The 26943-nt window shown below is 44.8% G+C and overlaps 1 protein-coding gene across 1 annotated transcript; it reads right to left on the reverse strand.

The window, feature by feature from the left end:
- Positions 1-1305: 1305 nt before the first annotated feature.
- On the reverse strand, positions 1306-25062 carry LOC113015532 (prothrombin-like). Its single transcript, XM_026157532.2, has 9 exons — positions 24875-25062; positions 16844-17137; positions 16639-16755; positions 16353-16476; positions 4903-5070; positions 4654-4827; positions 3894-4072; positions 3590-3660; positions 1306-1542 (listed from the first exon to the last, which is right to left on the reverse strand). The coding sequence occupies exons 1-9, from the start codon at positions 24945-24947 to the stop codon at positions 1387-1389; spliced, it is 1356 nt and encodes a 451-aa protein (XP_026013317.2). The 5' UTR covers positions 24948-25062; the 3' UTR covers positions 1306-1386.
- Positions 25063-26943: the final 1881 nt, after the last annotated feature.

The raw sequence follows: 26943 nt of genomic DNA on the forward strand, positions 1-26943 counted from the left end.
GGTCAGTTCAGTTTTTCATATTTATACAAAAAAATCATCTGTTCTGTATTGTGCTATAACTAGTTGAGCACAGCAAGGAACGGGGCTCCACCTTGTGGCACTTTTCAGCAATTGTGCTCTACTTTGTTAAATTATAAAGAATGGAGATAACTAAATCGGGGAAATTAAACAACCAAAATCTTGTCTTCTCACCCAAAACACTTAGCCTCTAAGGCAGGAATACACACACACAATCTGAAACACCAAATCTGAGTCTAAATAACAGAGCATCTTCAATGGGTCCCTTATCCTGCCAACAGATTTTAACTACCATCTTGGACTGCAGCTTGCAATGCAGGTCCGTGAAGAGCTTCTCCACCTCTGTCAGGCTCTGATCTTCAACTGCATTCCCAGATGTTGGAGTTTTAGTCCATCCAGCTGCAGACTAAGGAGAGCTTTTGGCCTTTATTTGGCAAATGTTGGAAGGAAACACAAGCTTATCACTCTACCTCTTAAGAGTTCGTTAATAGTTAATAGCCCACTGGTGCTCAGGAAAAGTTGAGGTCATCTCTGGGCTTGGATTTGGTGGTTAGTTTGTATCACTGCTGTAACTGCAATGCTTTAAACTGAACTTTGGTTAACAGATCTAGAGTAGCACTGCTGGAGAAACTTGTTGAAGTCAAAGAGATCATGAAAATAGCTCAACAGATGAAGATGATTCAGGAGTAAACAAACATAATGAGAACACTTTAGAGCCTCTGTCATGTATGAATAAACAGTAAAGGGGTGTACAGTGCAGCTATAACCTCTGTTTATGTTAACAATCTGTTGACTGGTTGCTACAAACCTCTGGAAAAATTCCCAGAGAACTCCTAAGACCACGTTGGCTTTTTGGTTATTAAATGGTCAGAATGGGAAATTCATAGAGTTGTGCTCAGTTTACACAGCATCATTGCCTTAATAAATTACAGTATACGTAGACCTGTTCAACTTACATTTATAGTCAACACATTAAGATCCATTTTGAGCAGGGAAATCCTGCCCAACCTGAAAATTATCAACACATCCCACATGTGTTGTCTGTGTAGTAAATCCTGGTTTAGGATATGTTGTTTATCAGAATAGTAATGGACTATGAGGCCATGCCTGCCACTGTAGTGACTGCTGCTGTTTGTGCTATCTTGTTTGTATCTGAGCGCGAACTTTGACCTCCTTCTGCCGGTTTGATTTTCTATCTTTGTTCATATAAAAGCTGCTCTGATGGCACTTTAACTCTCTGACTCTTATTGCTGCAAACCAAGGCTTGAATAACACCAGAGGCCAGGGTACAATACGTCGACAATCTTTATTGGGGCCATGTTGCTTAACAGGGTTGAATGTGAAGTGATTGACGTCGATGGTTTGTGTCTACTCATCATCGCTTCCTCGCATCTTTTCGATAACTTTGCCTATCCACTTGGTCATCCTGAACAGGTGAGTGTAGAAGCCGTACTTCCCGTCGCGATCGCAGCCCTCGCTCCATGACACGATGCCGATCTGATACCAGCGGTTCTCTGCCGGGTACTGCACAGGAAGACAGTTTCAAAATAAGACTCATTGTTTGCAAAGGCAGCTATTCTAAATTCTCAGATTGAACCTTTTGTAAATGGTAGAAAAGTCTTTTCAGAGCTGAAAGAACGAAAAACTCTATAAATATTTTAACTCCTTTTTCAGTTTTTAAGCAAAAATGCCAAATAACACTTAACTGTGAGTATGTATTGCTTTATATTGTAAGAAAATAAATGAAGATTTAGGCTGCCAGTTAGGCATATCTGAAGATTACGTAGTTATTCAACTTCTTGTTACTATCCCCCCTGTCTAGAGTTTGCAAAAAACCCTGCTTTTTAATATGTTATATTGTTGTTATGAGAAGAATCTTCAAATCTGTCTTTAAGTTTTAAACTCAACTTTGGGCATTAAAATTGATGAAGTTTTGGGCCGATGTTGACGAAACGGTTTGGGAACCCTATGTTTAAAGATCCTGCCAGAAAAAAGGCCATTCCAAAGAAAAACACAAGTATGTTTCATATGGGACTAAACAGCTGTGTAGGTTTAAGAAATTTGCCCAATAAACCTCACTAACTGGGAATCCTCACTAGTGAATAGTGAGTTTCAGTTCCTACCTTTTGGGTGAAGGTTTCTGGTGCCAAAGGGTATTTGGTAGGTGACCTGAACGTGAACTGCATAACGTTACTGAAACAATGCCAGAGAGAATGTCGGCCGTCATCGAAGCTAAAGGCAATCCAGTGAAATACTGGTGTATGATTGTGCAGTGTATATGTTTTAACACTATGTTAAAGTGCTGTGTGGCACTTTTCAAAACCTAGTGATTTTAAAGACCACAAAAATAATTTATAATCAACTACATGAAAGAATACGGAGTTAAAGCGATAAATAAAATCACATAAATCCTGAACAAACTGTGTGAATCAAATCATCATTGGTGTCCCAGAGAACACACATTTTCCCCTAGAAACCTTTGACATGGAGTTAAACTGGTCTCTAGGCCTGTGTGACTCTGAATTTAGTTGGAGAAAGCATGGCTGTATGACTTTGGCACAAACGAAGCATTGGTAATTCCTAATAAAAACATTTTGCATTTTCAGTAATTTTATATATTTGGGTTGTGGTAAAACATATTAAAGCCATAAAATACTGTTAAAATACTGTTAATGTCCAGATAGATTTTCAGGAAATGTTTAACATTTTTAACGTGTCAGGAACAAAAGTCTAATTACATTGTTCTTCTTGATGATTGAGAATGCATCAAGACGAGGAGTCAAGGAGGCCATTTACGTGAAAAGGGAAAGAGGGGGCCTAAGGGTACATCTTTCACCATCGTGATTGCAGCCATTCCCCAACTCTCTGTGAATGGTACTCATGGCCATTGATCAGTGGGTTTTGGTCAGTGGTTATTGATCAATGGTCATAAGAATTTGCATAATTAAGATTAAGGAACTGACCTCCCAGCCCATTGTTCCTTCAGTGGGCTGGTTTCAGTCATTATGCAAATGTACTGTTTATAAGTTTGGGGAAAGCTGCAGTCAGCTGAGACTGAAGACGTCACTTAGATGAGTGACGAAACGTTTCTCCCACAAAACGCTACATCCAGATGAACAGAATCAACTTTTTGGATAATTACACTGTTGTTCAACTTATAAACAAGAAAGCATTAATTTTGGATATAAATGTTAATTTGATTCTATATGTAACACACTGTGTACATATTTTATTACTATGCGTTAATTAAAACAATGTCCTGAATTTTTAGCAGATTAAATTAATGTATATGTGTGATATTTACATTAAATGTTACAAAGCACTGAACAGAACATATGAAAATCTGTTTAAGTGTTAATATACTGTGTTTTACTGTGCTACTGTATCCTTCTGCAACTGTCTTACACTGCCTTCACTTCTGTGTGTTCTCGTGCCGTCGGTCTTATAATTTATTTAACAAATATTTTATTAAACAGCTGCTTGAGATATAAACCAGATGTTATCTAATGATAAGAAATGGTAAAGAGGAGACTTAATCTATCATTTGTTCTTCTTTCATTGTGATTCTCACCTTCATCACAAAAGGTCCGCCGCTGTCTCCCTCACAGGCGTCTCCACGATGGTTATCGTCTGGTTTATAACCTGAAACAACCAGAGACTGTAATTATAGAGAAACTATGACACCTTCAGGAGATGCAGGATCATCCTGAGAGAAACAGCCAAATTCCATTCAGTGCAGCCAATGAGATGGCAGCATCACTCAGCACACCAGGGGTTTATTCAGGATCAAACAGTTGGACCAAAAATAAGCCAAAGATAAAATATAAACAAGCATTTTCTTGAACAAATGTGGAAAATCTTTTGTTTTGTTTTACCAGCACAGAACATGTTGTCTGTGATCTTGACTGAAGTGGAGCTGCGGCAGATGTTCTGGTCCACTATCGGTAGGTGGATTTGCTGAAGGACTGATGTTAAATTTCTCACTGCAGGGTTCCAGCTTTCCTTCAGGCTCCCCCACCCGGTAACTCGGCCCTTAAAGCCTTCAGACATCAGACTGCCGGAAAAAATACCAGTCAGGTATATCACAAGGCCTGTCACCATCCATAGTATAAACCTCACTGAACCAAAGTGTCTCTGACCACAGTTCTTAATAGCACCCTCTACTGGCGCAGTCTTTGCATTACTTTAGACTTTCCAAGAAGACAGAAGGAATCTGTGGGATCTGAAGAATCTTTTAACCCCCTGCAGGATAACTGGAGAAAGGAAAATCGATATCTATGGAGAAATAGCTATGTGACCAAGTTTGAGGACCTGACTTGATTTAATCAAATTGTTGTTTACTGAGGACTTTAAGCAAAGTCCTTGGCACAATAATAAACTGTGTTGATACCTCCCCGATTAATATTTCTAGCAGTATTCAACACCATATGAACAAAATAATCTCTCCAGCAAGCTCTATGTCGGACCCAGAGTCTCCCCCACATAAAAACGCTCCAGATCACTTGACAGAACTGGAAATTCAATTCTCCATTCAAGACACATTTTCACTTGTTTCCTTTCATTTGGTGGGAAATATAATTAAAGAATTTGGTCTGAACTTGTCAACTTTTAATTGGTTGCAAATGTTTGTCTTACAACTTGGCGACGGGCTTGCTGGGCAGGCAGATAGGATGGATCTTATCAGTGAACGTGACCGGCCTTCTCATGTGCAGCAGAGCGATGTCACAGTTCAGGTTTTCCTTCCAGTTGTACTTGGGGTGGACAATGATTTCATCAATTGCCACAATCTTCTCAATGCCACGCTCAAACCTAGAAAAAAATGACATAATTCCAACAGGCCTTCAAATGAAACTAATGATAATTAAGACAGACACGCCTTTTTACATGGTGCTTCTGTGTTTTCCCAGGCGGCCCAGTATATCGCTGACAGTGAAGTTCTTGTTCCAGGGTGGGTAAAGGATGCAGTGAGCTGCAGTGAGGATCCACTGATCACTGATCAGACTGGCTCCACACAAAAACTCCTGTGGGCTACGCTTGTACAGCATCACCTGCCTGCAAACAACAAAATTATTTATTAAGTTAGAAATATAAGTTGAGTCAAAAACAGTTTGTATCTTAATGGTTCTTTTATTTATTTCTGATTGGCAGGATCCCACAACCTTTTTTCTTTTATTTATTAATTGTAGTGAGTCAATTTTTCTTTCTTGGTGTGTTTTCTAAGGACATTGTCAAGATTTAAAAGCTATTGATGTTTCTTCTTTTCGGTATATTTTTGGCAAAGGAGAATCTTCATTGGATGTTTGCTCTTACAGTTCTAATGGGCAGAGTGAGGCCTGTAGATTCTGTTGGATCTACAGTGTAAAAAACTTGCGTGGGAAGAACAAATGTGTCAGGATTGCACCATTTGTGAGGGGAAGAATGTAATCACAGATATATTCCTGCAAACAGAACATTTCTTTGGCCTCAATATTTAACTGCTCACTGTGGAATGTATACATATTACTAATTTGTCACTTACCACTGTTTAGATTCCTCCATCAGCTGACACAGAGGTCACCCAAATGAGTATGGTTGTGGCGTATGGCTATGCATAATAACTGGAAGACCTGGTCCACCCTTTGCATCATAACCTGGGCCGGCAGCATGACTTTCAAATCTGTCTCAGCTTTTTTACAACAAAGAAAAGATACCGAAAACCTTCCCTGTTTCATACTTTTATTTATTTGCTTGATGTTACTTACTGTAAGTCTTTGAATCAGCGAAGCCTGCAAGCACAGACCTAACAGAGCCCTTCACTTTTTCTATTTCCTTGCTACCTCAGCTCTTTCTTTTGGGTATTTTATTTACCTTTGAAGCTACTTGATTTTCAAATTCCAATTTTATTTGTCACGCTCACAATCATACACAGTACAACATGTAGTGAAATGCTTATTGTTATGCAATGCCTATAGTAAAGAAATTTGCAAAATTTACAAATTTTATGTTTTAGTAGTTTACAGTAAAAAAAATTACACTTTGAAAAATGTACATAAAAAGAGGCAATAAGAGTTCCATAAAAAAGATCTAACAGATTTAAAGAATAAATTAAGAATTTAACCTAACAGGTAAAGAGTAAACTAAGAGTTAAAGGTAAATTATAAGATAAAAAAAGTAGAATGTACAAATAGACAATTTAAAAAAGAAAGTATAAGAATCGTGCAAATAAACAGAGTGTCTGCGGCGATTTGATGTATAAGAGCCCAGACTACCCCTGGTTCAGGGCCCAAATAGACTGGGGGAAGAAGCTCCTCCTCATTCTTTCTGTTTTGACCTTAAAGGATTGACCTCAACAGTGAGAAAAGTTCATTGTTGGGATCGGAGAGGTCTATCATGATCTTTCTGGCTTTGGTCTTGCAACGTTTAGTGTAGACAGACAGCAGGTCAGGAAGCTCAGAGCAAATGATGAGGATGATGATGAAAAAGCTTTATTTATCACTTGCTTTTGGCTGAGCGCACCACTCTTTCAAGATCTTGTCTGTCCTGCTTGGTGCTGTTCCCATACCAGGTGCAGATGTTTCCCATCAGGATGCTCTTGATGGTGCAGGAGTAGAAGTTAAGCACCCTCAGCAGCAGATGGAAGTTTCTAAGTCTTCTGGGGAAGAAGAGATGCTGGCGAGCTTTCTTGAACAGGGTGTTGATGTGACATGACCATGACAGGTCCTAAGTGATGCAGACACCCAGGTACCGGAAGCTGTCCACTCTCTCCACTGGCGCATCACTGATGATCAGGGGCTCGTAATTCCTTGCCTGCTTTGTACTGAAGTCCATAATCAGCTCCTTAGTCTTGCTGAGGTTAAGCAGGAGGTTGTTCTCCTGATACCACTTCTCCAGGTCCATAATCTCCTCCAGGTAGGCCTTCTCGATATTGTCAGAGATCAGGCCCAACACAACAGTGTCATCTGCAAACTTGACAATGGAGGTGGTATCTGATGTGGCTACACGGTCGTAAGTATACAGTGAGTACAGCAGGTGGCTTAAAACACAGCCTTAAGGCACGTACTGAATGAGATGTAGGGAGAGACTTGTTTTCCCATCCTCACTGATTTGGTCTGTCTGTAAGGAATTTGAGGATCCACTGGCACAGTGATGAGCTGAGTCCTAGATCCTTCAACTTGGTGAAAAGCTTTAAGGGAATTATTGTCTTGAATGCAGAACTGTAGTCCATGAACAGCATCCTAACATAATTCCCTCTGCCAGTGTCCAGGTGACTCAGGGATGTGTGAAGCAGGTGTGATATGGCATTGTCTGTGGAAGATTAGTCTGGTATGCAAACTTAAGTGGGTCAATGGTGGCAGAAAGTGAAGAAGTGATGTGGTCTCTTACCAGTCCCTCAAAACACTTCATCACTGTTGATATCAGTGCTACTGTGGCTGTGCGATATGACCGAAATCTCATATCCCGATATAAGACATCTATCGTCCCGATAACAATATAAATTACAGAAATGTCACATTTTCTGTAGATTCTGTGAATCTCGGACAGCTCGATTTGCGTGAATTGTTTCCAGCTGGGCGTCATTTACCTGGAGTCGAGTGTTTTAACCGATGTAAGAAACTTTACATTTTTAGACATAAGTTGTAACAGCCGCCGTTTACTTTGTAAGTATTTATTACACAGAGTGCTGTGGAGAAAAGCCTGTTCTAACATTTGAGTCTAAGGTTTATTTTTTAGCACCTGACGGCTCTTTTTGCTTCTCATCCATAAAAGCATACTTGATTCAGTTTATTTTGAAAAGCCTCAACAGGATCTTGAGCTTTATTGTGAAAGGTTTATGTAGAAAATAAACAAGCGGACATGCGTTGATTTTACCGTCGTTGTTGCTAATGACAACACATAAAAACAGGAGCTTGTCTGTCCGTAGTGTGGTTATATTAAATATAAGAGAAAGAGAGAACTTTAAGGAATGTAATATAGCCACTACAGTGACCATCCAAACTATGAAAAAATATTGCTGTAAACAGTTTATTTTGCGACACCACGAAACAAACGATAAATGAAACAATAGATGTTTTTATATCGTCATCTGATATATATTGTTATATTGATGTGATGGCATGCCACACATGGTAAGCTCCACACCTCACCACCAGTTGATTCACGTTAGTTTAATTTACAGTCACTACTTTAATATATTCTACTTATTGTTCAATATTGTTTCTTTATTAAATGTATTTATTTTTCAATCACACCTTCCAATGTTTATATGGCGTGCACACATATTAACCTTGCAAGGTCAAAGTTCTGTTTTATGTTATATTAATACATCTTTCTTTGTTTGAGTTACCTGGGGTTTGGCTTCTCCTCCTGTCTGGTAAAAGGTGTGGCAAAGGGCTGGGAGACAGCCTAATTGGATAGCACCACATGCTTCATTGCCTGGGGGGTGTTTCATGTTTGTTTAATTGTTTTGTATTAGTTGGTTATATGGCAGCCATCTTGTTTTCCCCCGTGTGTGTCATTTGGTTTAGCTAAGTCAGTATTTAAGTTTCCCCATGTGTCATTTCAGCAGGTCAGTTTATCATATGTTTGTTTGAGGTTTTTGTTAATTATTATCTTGAGTTTAGTCTATTGAGTTGACCTCTTTTATTGGTCTGCCTGTTTAAGTTTTGGCTTTGTTAAATATATTTTCATATTTTTGGGTCAATAAAACCCCTTTTTTGAATTAAAACCACCTGTGTCCTTTATGCTTTACTGCTTGGTCCTTGACAATCGAACAGCCCTAAGTGCTACTGGACGATAATCATTGTGGCAAGCGGGCTGTTGTTTCATAAAAACAGGAACAACGATGGACTGTTTGAAGTACATGGGAACCACTGCTTGGGCCAGGGAGAGGTTTAAGATCACTGTAAACACCGGTACTAGCTGGTCAGTGCAGGCTTTCAGGACCCAACCAGGGATTGCATCTTCTCCTGCTGCTGTTCACTCTCCTGAACAGCGTTGAAAGCATTGTTCCTTACTGGTCCTCTCTGCACACATGCAGCCATTTGTTGTGTTATTTGCTGCAGCATTAAAGCGAATATAAAATGTGTTCAGCTTATCAGCCAGTGAAGCGTCAGCATTCATCACTGTCATTCAGCTGTCTGTTTATAGTCTGTTATTTTCTGCAGTCCCTTCCATTGGCTCCTAGAGTCGCACTGTTGTAGCTGTGACTCTAGTTTTTCCCCGTAGCTCCGCTTTGCCTTTGCAACCACGCATGCGCACATTGTAAACAGCCTTGTATTGGTCCACATTACTGGAGATGCGACCCGCTTTGTAGGCAGTGGTGTGCGATCTCAGAGCGTCGTGGATGTTTTTATCCACCCACGGCTTCATACACTAGTTTCCTGATATATCCCACAACCACTTACGTAAACATGTTGATGCCATCAGAGCTGCACCAAAACATGTTCCAGTCTGCGTCATCCAGTGCATCCATCCAGCATGCAATCTCTCTCCTGATTGGTGCTTCCTGCTTTAGTCTTTGTAAACAGACACGAGGAAGATGATGGTGTGGTCCACTTTTCCAAATGCCGGCAGAGACTGTGCTTTGTAGCAGTCTTTGAATGGATTGGTCTAATGTCCTTGTGCCCCTGGTGGGGAAGGGGATGTGCTGGTGAAGGTTATGAAATGTGCATTTGAGATTTACTCTGTTAATAGCTCCCATAACAATGAGAGCAGTATCCTAGTGAAGTGTTTGTTTTTGTGTGAGAGCCTCATGTAGTTCACATAAGTCTGAGTCCGAGTCTGAGTCCGTGTGTGACAGAATATAAACAGTGCAGGCAATGACCGCAGTGAATTCCTGAGGAAGATAGAAAGGGTGACATTTAACGATCAAAAGTTCCAGATTGGGTGAGCAAGAGCTTGTGAGTGGAAAAATGCTTGTGCAGTCGCACCATCTCTTTTCTTCCTCGGTGCCATTGTTCTGTTCATTTCTTTTCTTCGGTAGACCGAGAAAGTATCGCTAGGTTCAGCAATGTCTCGGTGACAGTGTTGGGAAGGTTCGTTTTAAAATGTATTCCACTACAGATTACAGAATACATGCCCCAAAATGTATTTTGTAACATATTCCGTTACGTTACTCAATGACAGTAACGTATTCTGAATACTTTGGATTACCTATTATATTATCGTGCTTTTTACAACTAAATGAATGTACTATTGCTGCGTGTGAATTATTACTTTTACTGAAGGTTCCTCGCCATACCAATACCGACAAGATTTTTAAATCTTAATATAAAATGAGTAACAGTAGCGTGAGCATTCAGTAAGGCTGCACATTTTGCAGTGATCTCATATAGAAAACTATTCTGCACGTATATAAAACAGGTCCCCGGCTCTGAACCGTAGTAAAGGGACCTCTGGCTAATGCGTTGGGTTGGTGTCGGGCTCATAGCCAAAAACTAGCTTTACTTTGTTGTGTGGGTCAACTTTGCTAGCGAGAGACAGAGAAAGGCGTCGAAAGGCTGCTCCAACGGAACTTATTGTTTCGGAGAAAAACACGAAAAAAGTGTACAGTCGAGTCTTAATAGCTTACTTACAACTGGGCTCGTCAGGCACTTTTTTTGGCTGCAGTGGTTATTATTATATTTGCATGGTTCCAGCTCCCGTTTCTGCTCGATGACAGCTCGTACTTTTCCTTTTTCTCCCTCCCTCGCTCACAGACACATAACGTGTATAGCAGTCCATTCTCCCTGCAGCACAGACTAAACTGTCCATGAGGCTACATTCTTTAGAGCTATGCCTGTAACACTCTGCCTATTGCCTTCATATTAAATCATTTTTGTGAATATCTTTTTAAAATATTTCTTCACGTCATTATGTGGGCTGCAAGTAGAGGTGACATGGGCCGCGAGATTGAGACACAGGCATTAGAATAGAGAGGGCATAGCCGAACATATGAAACAGGAAAATACCGCCGTGTAATCCCTTTATTTCAGTAAAGTAACTGTATTCTAAATACCACCTTTTTTAAACGGTAACTGTAACGGAATACAGTTACTCATATTTTGTATTTTAAATATGTAAAGGCAGTACATGTATTCCGTAATTCCCCAACACTACTCGGTGAAGCAGAGGATGATGCAGTCCCGAACAGAGATGGGCAGTAACGCGTTACTTGTAACGCGTTACTGTAATCCGATTACTTTTTTCGAGTAACGAGTAAAGTAAGGGATTACTATGGCAAAAACGGTAATTAGATTACCGTTACTTTCCCGTAGGAACGCTGCGTTACTGCGTTACTAAAACCGTGATTTTTTTTTGCAAGAATGTCTCATGACAGTGGCGTAAGCAAGTGCGACGTTTGTGACAACAGCTGTGTGCAGATCAACAATAGATCATATATTGAGTGCGGGAGAGAGTATGAGCGTGCAGGGTTTAAAGCGTGGAAGTACTGACCTTACTTTAAGTTTGATTCCATAAAAAGTGACAAAAACATTAGTGTCCATTGTGCGTGGGAAGAAAACTTCTTTTTACAGCGAAAAAAAAACCCCCCTAAACTTCCAAGCAAGCACCGAGTGCGCAACGACGTAATGGGAAATTCACAGAGCTGCCATATCCTTCCACTGACCGCTGCGGCTCACCTGCACCAGGGTAAACCTCCGCCTACCCTGCTCCTGCTTTACAGGTGAAAATAGAGCAAAAGGACCGCTAGTCTTTGACTTTATTTATTTTCTGCTGTGTTTTACTTGCATCTATTTGAAAGACTGAGTGTAAACACACAAAAAAAAAATTTATGTGCTGGAATGTGCAGAAAATAGGTTTTGTCACGGCGAGTGAGAGGAGCCGTGTGGAGGAGGAAAAGGAGGATCCACACGCAGGCAGTCGTGAAGGTGTAAAAGGTGATTTATTGAACACAAAAGGAGAGGCAAACGGCAACACGGAGAACTAAACTAAACTGGGAAACAACTAAAACTACAAAGCACAAACCTGAATGAGAATGAGCAGAGGAGAATGATGATGGACAGCAGGGAGAACACACGGGTGAGACATGGTAGATACACAGACGGACCAGCAACTACAATAACGGAGGACATGACTTAAATACACCCAGAGAACACAGGGGAATTACACACAGGTGGTGGACACAGCTGGGAATGATCAACAAGACGAGACAGAGGTAAAACTGAACACACTCACATGAGACCCAGACCTTCACAATAAAACAGGAAATGAGAACACCACACCAAGACGCAGACCTGACACTGAGAGACAGACAGAATGACACATGGAAACTGAACTAAACTAAACGTGAGATACAACAGAGAACAAATCCTTAAACATGAAACTCAAATAATAAACATCATAATCATCATCATAAACACAACAAGAGAACAGGAAAACAATCCCTGATGCAACTAAAACCAAAACATAATAACCTCAAACATGGAATAACAAAAACATAAAACTCCACATACTGGGTCCAACGGACCCAGACCCGTGACAGTACCCCCCCTCAAAGGGCTGGCTTCTGACAGCCCCAAACAAAAAGCACAAGCACCAAGCCAGGGCGGGCGGAGGGGGCCCAGGAAGGAGGGCCCGAAACACAAAAACCAGGAGCACGAGAGTCCGGAACCAAAACACGACTGTTCACCAGTCCATAACACAGTCAGGGGGCCGACCATGCACACAGCAACGGCGGCGACGGGCAAACAGTTCTGGGGGCCGACCGTGCACACGGCAACGGCGGCGACGGGCAAACAGTTCTGGGGACCGACCTCTTGGAAGGTAGTGGCGGCCACTGAGCAGGTCGGGAGGACGGCCGCAATGCCAGCGGCGGCGACGAACTCTTTCCGGAGGCCGTCCCCGAAGGCCATGATGCCATCTTAGAGGCCCGGAAAACGGCCAGCAGAGGCGGGGCGGCGTGGCAACCACAGGACCAGACGAGGCCGGACCAGACGAAGGCGGAGCTGAAGCTGGACCAGACGAAGGCGGAGCTGAAGCCGAAGCGGAAGCTGGACCAGACGAGACTGAAGACACGGAGGCTGGACCAGACGAGACTGAAGACACGGAGGCTGAAGCTGGACCAAGCATGGATGAAGACACGGAGGCCGGAGCGGAGGCTGAAGCTGGACCAAGCATGGATGAAGACACGGAGGCTGGACCAGGCGAAGCCGGAGCGGAGGCTGAAGCTGGACCAAGCATGGATGAAGACACGGAGGCTGGACCAGGCGAAGCTGAAGCGGAGGCTGAAGCTGGACCAAGCATGGATGAAGACACGGAGGCTGGACCAGGCGAAGCTGAAGCGGAGGCTGAAGCTGGACCAAGCATGGATGAAGACACGGAGGCTGGACCAGGCGAAGCTGAAGCGGAGGCTGAAGCTGGACCAAGCGTGGATGACGGCAGCGGGACGGCTGCGGAACCTGACGGCAGCGGGACGGCTGCGGAACCTGACGGCAGCGGGGATGCGAATGGCGATGATGTGAATGCAGCAGGCGGTGGCGTGAATGCTGCAGGTGATGATGTAGAGATGTGCTGGCTGGGTCCTCCAGGACCGTCAGCAGGTGTGAGGACGTGCTGGCTGGGTCCTCCAGGACTGTCAGCAGGTGTGAGGACGTGCTGGCTGGGTCCTCCAGGACCCTCAGCTAACGAGGCATGGTGCTGGGTGGGCTCCTCGGGCCCTCCAGCAGACGTGGCATGAGGCTGGACGGGCTCCTCGGGCCCTCCAGCAGACGTGGCATGAGGCTGGACGGGCTCCTCGGGCCCTCCAGCAGACGTGGCATGAGGCTGGACGGGCTCCTCGGGCCCTCCAGCAGACGTGGCATGAGGCTGGACGGGCTCCTCGGGCCCTCCAGCAGACGTGGCTTGAGGCTGGACGGGCTCCTCGGGCCCTCCAGCAGACGTGGCTTGAGGCTGGCCGGGCTCCTCGGGCCCTCCAGCAGACGACACTTGAGGCTGGCCGGGCTCCTCGGGCCCTCCAGCAGAGATTGACGGCTGAATGGGTCCCTCTGGTCCTCCAGCAGAGGACAGGGGCAGAGGGGCGGACTCACTGGAGCTCTCAGCAGGGGATGACGGCTGAGACGGCTCAGTAAAGTCCTCTAATGATGCCACTGGTGCTGGCATCTCGACCTCTAGGGGTCCAGAGGTGGCTGGTGACTGGCACCCAGCCTCTGGGGAGGCCCTAGAGGGAGCTACTGTCTCTGAGATGGCCAGCTTAAATGAACCAGTTAAAGTCTGTGTGGAGTGTGTTCCCTGCTTGTAATGAACAGATGAAAAAAAAAAAAAAAAAAAAAAAAACAGTTCTTTTCGGGTTGAATGGAGCTAACTTGTTGTGCAGGAGGAGTTGGTGAAGATGATGGCTGAATAGGTGGCTGAGCTGATAATAAGGCTGATGAGTCTTCTACCAACTGAGCTATTGACTGGGCTATGGACTGTAACATAGTGTCTACTAAGTCTGGCTGAGACTGTAACTGGGCTATGGGTAGTGAGGCTGAATGTGATGGAGGTGACGGCTGGGCAGCTAACTGAGCTTCTGGCTGGGGAGCTAACTCAACAAACCCAGCCCCGGTACAAACAGTCACATGAACTGGTGAAACAGACGGAGCGTCTTTTCCACTCACCACAGCCGGCAGTTCCGAAGTCCTATTCTCCAGCTGTGGGGCGACGCGCCGTCGGCGCGATAGTCGCTTCCTCCCGGGCAACACCTCCGGCGGGCCGGGCAAAACCTCCGGCAGGCCGGGCAAAACCTCCGGCGGGCCGGGCAAAACCTCCGGCGTCCGGCTGGGTTGGGAAGCGGTAGCGGCTGGTGGGTGTAGGTGAAGTTCGTGAAGGATGAAGTCTTGCACGAGTGGGTGTAGTGAGTCCAATAGCCAGAGATAACAGGTAAGGAGGTGTTGTAGATCGGCTTCCACGGAGTGAAGAGGCGCTCCTCCCTCATGCTCAAGCAGCCGGTAAACCAACTCAGAGGCGGAGTGGATAGCGGCCTCCTGAAGCTCCCAGGGTGGGGTGACTGCCGCTGGATCCATATGTGGCTGGTCCGTACTGTCACGGCGAGTGAGAGGAGCCGTGTGGAGGAGGAAAAGGAGGATCCACACGCAGGCAGTCGTGAAGGTGTAAAAGGTGATTTATTGAACACAAAAGGAGAGGCAAACGGCAACACGGAGAACTAAACTAAACTGGGAAACAACTAAAACTACAAAGCACAAACCTGAATGAGAATGAGCAGAGGAGAATGATGATGGACAGCAGGGAGAACACACGGGTGAGACATGGTAGATACACAGACGGACCAGCAACTACAATAACGGAGGACATGACTTAAATACACCCAGAGAACACAGGGGAATTACACACAGGTGGTGGACACAGCTGGGAATGATCAACAAGACGAGACAGAGGTAAAACTGAACACACTCACATGAGACCCAGACCTTCACAATAAAACAGGAAATGAGAACACCACACCAAGACGCAGACCTGACACTGAGAGACAGACAGAATGACACATGGAAACTGAACTAAACTAAACGTGAGATACAACAGAGAACAAATCCTTAAACATGAAACTCAAATAATAAACATCATAATCATCATCATAAACACAACAAGAGAACAGGAAAACAATCCCTGATGCAACTAAAACCAAAACATAATAACCTCAAACATGGAATAACAAAAACATAAAACTCCACATACTGGGTCCAACGGACCCAGACCCGTGACAGGTTTAAATATTAAACAAATTTCTTCCAGTCAGTGAATGTTGCATATAATTACATTTTTGCTTGATGCATGAAGTTAAAAGATTAAAACTAATAAAACAAGTTTTAAAAAGGGACTTTTCCATTTGATTACATTTTGTATGATGGATTATGTAGAAAAAGTAGAATTGGGCTGAGAGATCTATCGCTTTATCACCTATTCAGGTTGTAAATCGTGTTTTTAAAAAGTAACTAAGTAACTAAGTAATTAATTACTTTTGAAAATAAGTAATCAGTAAAGTAACGGGATTACTTTTTTGGGGAAGTAATCAGTAATTAGTTACTGATTACTTTTTTCAAGTAACTTGACCAACACTGGTCCCGAATGTCTCTCTGAAACTTGACTCTGGCCCTGAGGTCATCACCCTTGTTCTTGATGGACTGAAGATTGGCTAGCAGTATACTGGGCATGGATACACTGTGTGTGTGTGAGCCCCTAGCATATGTTACTGTTTTTATGTTTTAGGTGCTATAGCACTGCAGTCTCCTGAATTTTGGGATAAATTAAGTATATCTTATGTTACTTTGATAATCTCCTGATGGGAGTCTGATCTGTTTTGACAGACATCCAGAACAATTTTGTCAATCATCCTTAAAGTCATGTTTATCTAGTGTCATTACCATGGAGCCGAGGCCACTTCAGCGTCATCATCCTGAATGATACGACACCATCTGCTGAAAAGCATGCATGCTTCGTTTGCATCTGTTTTGTTCTTCTTTTCAAACAGGGGACGCTGTCCACAATCTACAGCACAAGAAGTCAATAAAAACTTTGATAGATGGTCAAACACAACAAAACTATTAACAGGCTAGATGGATCACCTGCTTCTTGAATTGTTCTCTTTCAGCTTTTTGGGGTACAGGGATTACCTGATGCTTGCTGTCACTGCCCATTAAGTGCACTCACCATCCTCTCCTTGTCCAAACGTGCGAGGACTGAAAAGGTTTTTCCTGGCCTGACCTAAGACGGAGCGCTCCCTGCCTTCGGTCACAGTTGTTTGCTCAGGCCCTAATAGTGGGGCATCTGCAGGAAACAGGTGGACAATTGAAAAGGTAAGGGGCAGGTAAACAGGTGGATTTATTTAATAGTGGATTGTAGGTTTGTACTCTACCACATAGCTGCAGATCACAGTAGTCCATTGTTATATTTCCAGCAATCCTGACATAGCACCAGGGGCCCTCATAGTCACCGTCAGGATTTCGGCACTTGTTGGTCTGCAGCTGAACTTCAGAGATGAACTCTTTGTCCCGACTGAGGGTTTTTACCTCCGGTAATGACCATGGCAGGCAGGTGTGACCTCCTATGGTAACACTTAGGTCCCCATTATATTCTATACCATAATTGGGCAAGCACAGTATAGGTTTGTGTGGTTTCGTGGCCACAGTGGGTGGGACAAAGTCTTCACCTTCAACAAAAATAAATAAATAAATAAAAAAGACAGATCAGCTGGCACAACAAGGAGTGGATACTGCAGAGAAATTTAATCCTAGATTGTATATGAGCCCTGAAACACTCCAGGATGTAAGAAGAGTTCAGCAATGATGTGGAAACCAAAGACTGTGGAAGAAATTCAGTGACTTGTGAGCAGCTCATTTTAGGTGTTGACATGGCTTTCCAACATTACTAGCACAAGAGTTTCAACTAGCCTAAAATGGTGCAAGAATATTAATTATTATCATTTGTGACACAGGACCCCGTGAACATACATATGCACGCACTGGCGTCAGGTTGGATTAACAGTCCTTTTTATTTGTGGCAATGCAACAACCATGGCGCCAACTCCTCCGCAGCCCCTATCAGCTGCTCCAGCACCACAGTGTGCCGATCCGCCTGGTTGGATTAACAAGGGTAGATTAACAATCATTTTATTTGTGGCAATGCAACTGCGGTTTTTAGCCTTGATCAGCTCAGGACGCAGACACTCCTTGCTTGTTGCCACACACTCCTCTGCTGCCTGACTGTCACTATCAAAAAGAGCAGACACACAGTCAATTAACCTGCGAGGTACACCTGTTCTTCCCGCCTCTGTGCCGCCTTACGAGCTCACTGAAACCAGAAACCATCGCACCTCCTTTTTGGTCTTGGAGCACGGGCATGATGTTATCGCCGCTGTCTTCTCTACCTGAGGGCGCATCTGCTAGCCCCCCAAATGGTACCCCAGATACTGTACCTCCCTCCGTCCAACCGCACACTTCTTCGGGTTGGCCGTGAGCCCCGCCTGCCTCAGGGACTCCAGGAGTGCGGCCACCCGCTGCACATGCTCCGCCCAGGTGTCACTATAGATGATAACATCATCCAGGAAGGCGTCAGAATATTCAGTGTGTGGCCGCAATACCCGGTCAATGAGGCACTAGAATGTGGCCAGGGCTCTGAACAAGCCAAACGGATTGGTACAACCCACGAATTGGTACAAACCGTACAAAGTGAAGAAGGCAGTTTTTTTCCCCAGGACAGACACGTGAATCTGCCAGTTCTTAAGTTTCTCCAGTGCCAGTGTGAAAAATTGGGCAATGCCCAACAAAGAGTTCGTCGACCCGGGGCATTGGATGCACATCAAACCGTGACACTTCATTCAACTTAAAATAGTCGACACAGATCCGTATTCACCCATTTTTCTTAACCACTTAAGAACTATGGGGTTATACCACCCACTGTGAGACTCCTCCTATTACTCCCAGCTTTAGCATCTCAGAAAATTCCTCCTGCACTAATTTTTTTTTTTGTTGCGGCAGCCTGTAGGGCCGTGAACACACCATCACGCCAGGCTGTGTTTCAAAATGGTGCTCTATGAGAGAAGTACGGCCGGGGAGGGGGGAGAACACATTGGCAAAGCACCATTGCAACACAGCAACATCCGCTCTCTGGGCCTGTGCAAGATGGTCGTCACAATGGACGGAGGCAGGGATGGTGGATTTTGGCACCTCCTGCCCCAACTCATCTTTCTCCTTCACCAGGCTCTCCAAAGAAGTGGTTTCACCCGTGATTGTGCCCACCCCTAAGATCCTATATGTATGTGTAATGAGAGTGTGAATAATGTGAATGTCTAAGTTGTGGGATAAAATTGAGGCAGAGGCAGCCAGAAGGGGACAGAGGGGGGGGTAGCCTCCTCTGCGCCCTGGTGAAATACCCCTACTCCAAGGCCCTGCATGTGTGGGTGGTTGTGGTGGAGCGGGAAGAGGGAGGCAGCTGGAGATGGGGAGGGAAGGAAGGGAGGGGCAGGTAACCCCTCCCTGGGGCCAGCTCCCCCGCTGACCCCAGTAGGCACTCCCACACTCCGCGACCCGCCAGGGAAAGGGGGCCCAGGCCCATCCAGACCGGGGCCCAGTGCAGCAGCGCCTCCCGGCCCCACAGAGCCCGGGACAGTTCACCCAACCCCACCACAGAGAAAACTGCACCCACCCCACCATCCACTCATCTTCCAGACTACATAAGACAGTAAACGCCCAGGCTGAGATCTTCCTCCACCTCTCCTGTATCTCCCCCTCCTGCAGAGAGAGTCCCCGAAGAGAGGAAAGCTCCTGCAGATGTGACCATCTCCCCCACCAGTTGAAGAGCCCCCCAGGTGGCTCGACGCACCGGCGGCACCCTGCTCCAGGGCTGGGCCCCCATGCACCCACCCGCCCACAACCCCGGCAACACACCAACCAGGACCCAAGCCCCCGAGGCCCGGCCCGGGCCCCAGCCCGGAGACGGAGCACCCCCAGAACCTCACGCCCATCCCGGACCCACCCAGGGGCAGCCAGGCTACCAGGTCAGTAACCCACGTCCGTCAGCACAGACCCTCCCCTAGCCCCGCTGCACGCAGCCGCGAGGAAACAGTCACCCGAGAGCCAACAGAGCCCCCAACCGGACATGACCGCTACCCCGGGTTGAGCCCCCCAAGGAAGATGCCTCCGGGGAACCCCCCGACGCCCTAATCACGGAGTCCATATTACCATCAGGGTGTACACCTCACCCCTGGCGTCGTTGCCCACCTCTCAATTTTAAATACACTTAGACATTGAGGGCTATCAGGAGGGACTATGTGCTCACCTGCTGCTCTCTGGCAGGTAGCTCCATGCCCTCCTGGGTTTTAATTGCACCTTAGAACACACATGCATCAACACTACAATGAGCGGGTGGAGGGAGGTTTGGAGTCTTCTCCCACCCCCATTCTCTGCGGCCTGCTGGAGCGGGAGGGCTAGGAGGAGTTGGCCGTCCGACTGCGGTCTGGAGTGTGGGGCCTCCCTGCTGCTACGGAGTCGGGGTGGTCTGCCTCTCCCCACCGCAGGGAAAAGGGTAACACCACCTGGGTCTGGGTGCAGTTCCCCCCTCCAGGGGCAAGGGTACCTAGACCCGGTTTGTAGAGTACGCTTGGGGAGTGTGATCGTGTGTACAGCGTCTCTTTATGTCTGTCTCCACGTTGGTTGAGTGTGGAGTGAGTGCATATGAGAGCATGAGGGGGGGAATGGATGTTTGTGTCTGTGTGTGCCTGTATGTCTGTGTCTATATGTCAGGTTGGGTATCAGACACCACCTCTCTGGGGACACCTCAGGCCCTCCAAGGTTTGGAGGCCTATCTCCACCCACCACCACTTCCCCTGCCGGTGGCGGACTCCCTCAGGTGTCGGTGCGTTGGTGGTTCCTTGTGTCTGGGGGTGGGCGCCCAGGTACACACCGGCTCACTCCTTGGCGGCCGCTTATCGGGGCCTGGAACCTGGGGCTCGCTCGGGACCACTTTGGAGGTGGGGTGCCCCCGGCCTCTCGGCCTGGGGCTCGGTCACTCAGGCACAGCTGGCTGCCGGCGGAGCTCACGGGCGCGTCACTGCAACTCCCCCTGGCTTCTGCTCCGCGGCTGCTGAGTGAACCCTCATCTGGGACTCTCCTCAGCTCTTGCTGGGACAGTGGCGCGGCTGCCCCTCTGTTGGTTTTCCATGGTCTCTTGTGTTCTGGGGGCCTCTGGATGTCTGGAGTTTTGATCTCCTCCATACCTGCTTCATACCCTGGAGGACGGGGCTGTGGCCCCCCCCCCCACACTCCCTAGCAGATCGTTACATGGAGAAACCTTTGGAATACAAGCACGCTGATCCACACAGGTATGCACACGGGTGTTCACTGCTCGTAGACTTAAATTACACCTTTCTTGGCTACTACTTCGAAGCACATCTGTCCTGCGTGCTGCACAACAACATTGAATATTTAGTATATACTGCTGTTTACACTTAGCTAGATTAATGCGATGGTGTTGTGTTTAGTATGTTGCTTTGTTTTTTTTGTCTTCTATTCTTCTCTCAACAGGTGATCCAGGAGATTTTTATTTTTTTTCTCCCCCCCTTTCTCACTGTCCCTCTCCCCTTCTGTTTTTCCTTTCCTTCCTCTTTCTTTCTCCCTTTCCTATCCCTCACTCATGTCTGTCCCGTCTGTAACATCTGAAAATAAAATATAATAAATAATAAAAACAAAGATCGACCAAATGGACCAATACGGCAATGCCACGAAGATCCATTTGGCAAAGTAAATCCATTGGGTATCCTTGTTGGTCTTCAGACAACAATTCTGATGGCTAAAGAACCAAATGGGACAGGCAAAAAAAAAAAAAAAAAAAAAGAAGTGGTTTCACCCTCTCTCCAGGCTTTAAGGAGGTTGAGGTGGTAAATCTGTGTGGCTCCTCCCCTGTCCAACCGTACTACCTTATAGTTAAAGTCCCCCACTCACCGTGTGACCATGATGGGTGCTTGCCACTTGGCAAGCAGTTTGGAGCTGGAAGAAGGGAGCAATACAAGCACTTATCCCCCCGATGAAAATTGCCTGAGTCTAGCCGTTCTGTTGTACAAGCTCTGTTGACGCTGCTGGGCCTGGAGTAAATTTTCTCGTGAGAGCCACCCCAAAGAGTAAAGCTTTAATCTCAGGTCCAGCATGTATTGAGTTTCATTTTTTGCAGGGCTCGGATCTTCCTCCCAGTTTTCTTTAATCACGTTGAGCACTCCCAGTGGTTGCCTGCCGTGGCTACCTGCCACGGGGGGTGCCACAGCAACTCAAAGGGAGAAAATCCCGTGGAGGCCTGGCACACCTCCAGCACTGTGAACAACAGAGGATCTAACCAGCAATCCCAATTGCATTTATCCTTGTGAATTAACTTATGGATCATATCATGGATTTTAATGTTTTTAATGATTTTAACGTCTTATTCAGCTGATCCACCAACCCATCACTCTGAGGGTAAATGGTAAATGGCCTGTATTTGTATAGCACTTTACTTAGTCCCTAAGGACCCCAAAGCGCTTTAGACATTCAGTCATCCACCCATCCACATACACATTCAAAAGCTACATTGTAGCCACAGCCACCCTGGGGCGCACTGACAGAGGTGAGGCTGCCGGACACTGGCACCACCAGGCCCTCTGACCACCACCAGTAGGCAACGGGTGAAGGTCTTGCCCAAGGACACAACGACTGAGACTCTCGGAGCCGGGGCTCGAACTGGCAACCTTCCAATTACAAGATGAACTGCCAACTCTTGAGCCACGATCGCCCCAGGGTGGTAGATGCTAGTGCGAATAGATTTGCCCAATAATCCGTGTAGTTTCTTCAGCTGAGACTGAAGCAGTCACTTGGATGAGTGAAGAAACACTTCTTCCACAGACAACGCTACATCCAGATGAACAGAGTCAACTTTTGGGGAATCCGTATAGTTCCTTTAGTGTGCGAGACATGAACAATGTGCCCTGGTCAGTCAGTATTTCCTTAGGAATACCGACTAGGGAGATGACCTGAAACAGTGCTTGTGCCACGCTCCTCACGGAGATGGTGCACAGCAGCACCGCTTCCGGGTATCACGTAAAATAATCCACCAGGACTAATACAAAGTGATAGCCGCATGCACTCCGGTAAAATGGCCTGATGAGGTCTATACGAATACGTTCAAACGGGACCTGCATTAAGGGTAATAGATGCAAAGGTGCTTTTGGAATAACCAGCTGGCACTCTGGGCATGATGCACACCATCAGCGCACGTTGGCCCAGATGCCAGCCATTATATGCTCCACAGTTTTTTCACATCCCATGTGCCCTGCCGTGGTATGGTACCAACAACTGGGTGTCTCATTTGTGCGAGCATTGCGACTCACTCGATAAAGCCTATCGTTCCGCAATTGGGAATGCAGGTAAGCCAGCATGGCCTCAGGGCTGACCAGGTGACCAACAATATCCATCACTTGGTTGTAGGCTGAGTGTAGGGTGTTGTCCCGAGACTGCACCAGAGGAAAATCACCTCCGGTGGTGTGGCCCACGGATGATTAATATAAAATGATTAATAGAAACTTTTTGGGATTGGATTTACACAAAAATGCATTCTGTGGTCCCACAAAATGCATTTTTCTACTTTTTTTTCTTTCTAATATCAGTGAAGATTTTATCATATTCAAATGACACAATATGCATTGCTACATATATACATACATATACATACATATTGTTAAGATATGATTAGAATAAGTCCCTGGGACATTCTGAATGTTTAGACCAATTCTGAATCACTAGAAGGTCAGTAGATAACAACATTAGATTATTAGGGTTAGGAAGAGAGGTGTTTTGGTTTTCTGTCTCTTACAGAGAAAGGAACAGACACCAGACGAGGTCACAGAGATGCGAGGATCCTCCGTAGCAGAGTCAGACACAGTGACTGCCGAGACATCAACTGGGTCCAAGGGTCATGGCGTTTGGGCTCCAGCTAGTCACCACAAAAGGATGGATCCCATAAACACAGCAATAACCATGAAGGGGTTGGCGGAAATCCGGGAACACCAGACCAACGAAGTTCGAGAGGCTTTTGGGCAAAAAGGGGACACCTTCCTGTTCCTTTTTCTGGAGAATACACAGATCGTTGTTTGAAATCGGGGCAGAATAATCCCCTGATCTGTGTTACGACTGAAGGGTTGTCTAACCCCTAAGGTTGAAGAATTAAGAGCAGAGGATCACCCAACTGGACGACACTGGTAGCTGCAGCAATAGAATAAAGGCTGAAAGCAGTGGGAGACAAGGAGAGTGTCATCTGGACCTGCTACTGTTGGAATCATAGTTTTTCTTGCATCTGAATTGCGCAAACACAGAGGTCATCCCACATATGGTTCGCCCCTCAGGGGGACAAAGGACCTCAGGAGTGAGAAGAGATGAACCCGGCCACACTGAATTGAAGGGTGTTGGTGAGGTCATTATTCTAATGACCTCATCAGGGGGAATTGTTAGATTCTAATATTATTTTATGCCATGTTATACCCCGAATTAAAGATTGTGAATTATTATGTAGTTTTAGTTTGCATTATTCTCCTGAATTAGAAGAAGCTGATAACTATTACATTAGTTAAACTGATTTGCATTACATTAAATTGCTGACTTGTTGTGAATGAATGATATTGTTTTATGATGCATTATATTGCTGAGTTATAAGAAATACTGTTCGCAGAAGGTTATTGTCTAATTTGTCTGAGTAGAAGAGAACAGAGTGTGCTGGAGTTTTCTGCCCCATTTCAGCAGGAGCAGATAAACAGGGAGCCAAGGTCGTAGCTCAGGCGCTGTGTGAGAGAGAGCATGTGAATGTTTAGGCTTTTTATGATAAGGTGGAGGCACCAGAGGCTATAAAAGTTTGAGCAATGCTCCACCATTTTGAGATTTTGAGGCTGTCTGCATCAGTGTCCATCTCCCACGCGTGTGTTCATTAAAATCATCGTTTGACTCAACCCGGCCGGACCAGTGTTGTTATTGTGGTTTTTTCTCTTGTCTCCATCCCCAATATTTTGAACCTTAACAGTTGTAGGCTGAGTGTAGGGTGTTGTCCCGAGACTGCACCAGAGGAAAATCACCTCCGGTGGTGTGGCCCACGGATGATTAATATAAAATGATTAATAGAAACTTTTTGGGATTGGATTTACACAAAAATGCATTCTGTGGTCCCACAAAATGCATTTTTCTACTTTTTTTTCTTTCTAATATCAGTGAAGATTTTATCATATTCAAATGACACAATATGCATTGCTACATATATACATACATATACATACATATATTCAAACCAAAGTACAATTTTGATCTAAATTATTCATATTACTGTTATTGTACACATTGCAAATACCCTTGATCCTACTTTAAAGAGGAAAGGAGTTCATTACCATGGTTTGCCACACAGCTGTGCAGGAGAAACAGCAGCAGAACAGCAGCAGGTTTTGATGTTGGTTCCATCATGATCCAGACCTCTGAGCAGATCCTCAGAACCAGATCAAGCAGTACTCAGTGTGTCCTTCTTTGTTTGTCCGTCTATGTCTCTCTGTCCGTCCTCTGGAGGGGGGGGATTATTGACCAAAGGGTCAAAGTTTGAGCCAGGCTGATGAGTCGGTTATGTTTAAACCTACATGTTTACTTTTTCTCAACAACTCGAGTCCTACTGTGAGTTAATACTGCTGCAGTTTAACACAACGGCTCTGAAACTATACATGAATTATTGTTTGGTATTAAAACATATGAGATTCATATGACAAGTCACAATTTACAAAATAACAAGTCCCTAAAAAATCTTAAAATGTCTTGATTTGGCCTGTATCATCTTTGGGACATTTCTTACATTCGAACACCTGCAGTGTTTTTGAAAGTAATAATAAAACCAGTTGTTCTGGTCTTTCATTACAGGCTAAAGCTATCACCTGGCAGTAGATAGATTCAGTTATCATAGTCTTGAGTTCCTGAAGTCAGCAAAACGATCCATTGTTCTGTCCAAACCCATTATACACAAAAATTATTCAACATTTAAAATAAAAAAATTTTAAATGTTAGGTCAAGTTCATTATTGGAGATGACACCAACCCTACCCCTATGGGCTGTTTTGGTTTTCTCTTAAATACAAGTATGGAGTTAGGCATCACCACCCACAGTTAATATGCACCAATGTGTTAGGGCTACAATGGGTTTTTGTTTTGGCCATGTGCTCAATAAGCAATGCTCCAGAAACTAGATGTTACATTTTAAATAAATACTCAAATTTTGACATCAGACTTTCATTTGGGTGTGAATATGGTCCTTAGCTCTTTCACCTCCAGTAAGTCAATTTTTCAACCATAGCAGGACATCAAGAAAAGACCACAATCAATTGTTTTCAACGTCTGATGATTGGTGACTGGAGATCAGTCGAAGGGCATATCTCTCACCAACAGGGACAGTCTCCAACCCTTCTCAGAACCTCAATATGTCAAGCAGTTAAGAAAATGGCTGGACGTTCAGTTTGCAGTAACAGTGATTTAGAAGGAATTCGTGTAATTCCATGATCCCATCAGAGGGTGCAGTTTTACTGCTGTCAAAGATTTGCTGTTATATTCTGTGTGAAACTACAGCTTGGAGTTTATAAAGAAACTTTTTAAAACATGAACAAAAACATATGCAAACAAATTTGACATGAACTACTTTTTGTAGTTTTTGATATTTTACATTATTAGTATATATCACTGTTGTCCAGATAATGTGTGGAAATGAAAAGTTGAACTGTAAGTAAATGTCATGCTCTAATCATCTTTGACGTTCAGCTCAAAATGTTATTTGTTCACTACACGATTTCTGTCTGCTGGTGGTACTAAACTCAACGATATTGCATTTGTGGTTTGCACCAGTTATTTATTTATTTATTTATTTGACTCAGAGGTCGGTGAAGTCAGGTGCACTTTTACTGTTACTAAGCCTGTCAGACATATGTCATTTGTGTAAATAAAGGCCACTACTGAGGTCAGAGGTTATGTACCGAATCTGATACTTTACCTTGTCTCACTGAGCATGTTATGAACTCATATAGCAAGCAGCATATTGGAAATAATTAACATTTATTACTGCAAGATATGATACAAGTCTTTAAGACAAAAATGAGCTTTTTGTGGCGTTACACCAGAGTGACCCATGATTCAGCCATTGAAAGGTACAGTTTACTGTACTTCATTTTTATTCTAACAAATCTGGGATATTTTGCTTAGGCGAACTAGTGCAGCTCGATTGTTTCAGAACTTCATCCGCTGAGTTTCTGTGAATTTTGGTTAATAAACTGGAATTTATTTATTTTTGAGTAAATTTAGAGTTCCAAACTTCATCAGAGACTGGTTCACTGTTGCTTTGGCGAGTTTTTAAGTAACCGTATCTGAAAAATTTAATGGGTTTTAAGTTCCTCTCCATTTTCTGATGAGTCAGATGGTGTGATGTACTCTGT

The sequence above is a fragment of the Astatotilapia calliptera genome, chromosome 23 (assembly GCF_964374335.1).
Source record: "Astatotilapia calliptera chromosome 23, fAstCal68.1, whole genome shotgun sequence".
Lineage (NCBI taxonomy): Eukaryota > Metazoa > Chordata > Actinopteri > Cichliformes > Cichlidae > Astatotilapia > Astatotilapia calliptera.

Bases quoted from the DNA above. Each gene is read 5' to 3' on its own strand.
- LOC113015532 (XM_026157532.2), bottom strand. From the start codon at position 24,947: ATGATGGAACCAACATCAAAACCTGCTGCTGTTCTGCTGCTGTTTCTC. The intron at 4,073-4,653 runs GTAAGACAAACA...TTTTTCCGGCAG, and splicing joins AGCAAGCCCGTCGCCAAGTT to TCTGATGTCTGAAGGCTTTA. The intron at 1,543-3,589 runs GTGAGAATCACA...CTTCCTGTGCAG, and splicing joins GCGGACCTTTTGTGATGAAG to TACCCGGCAGAGAACCGCTG.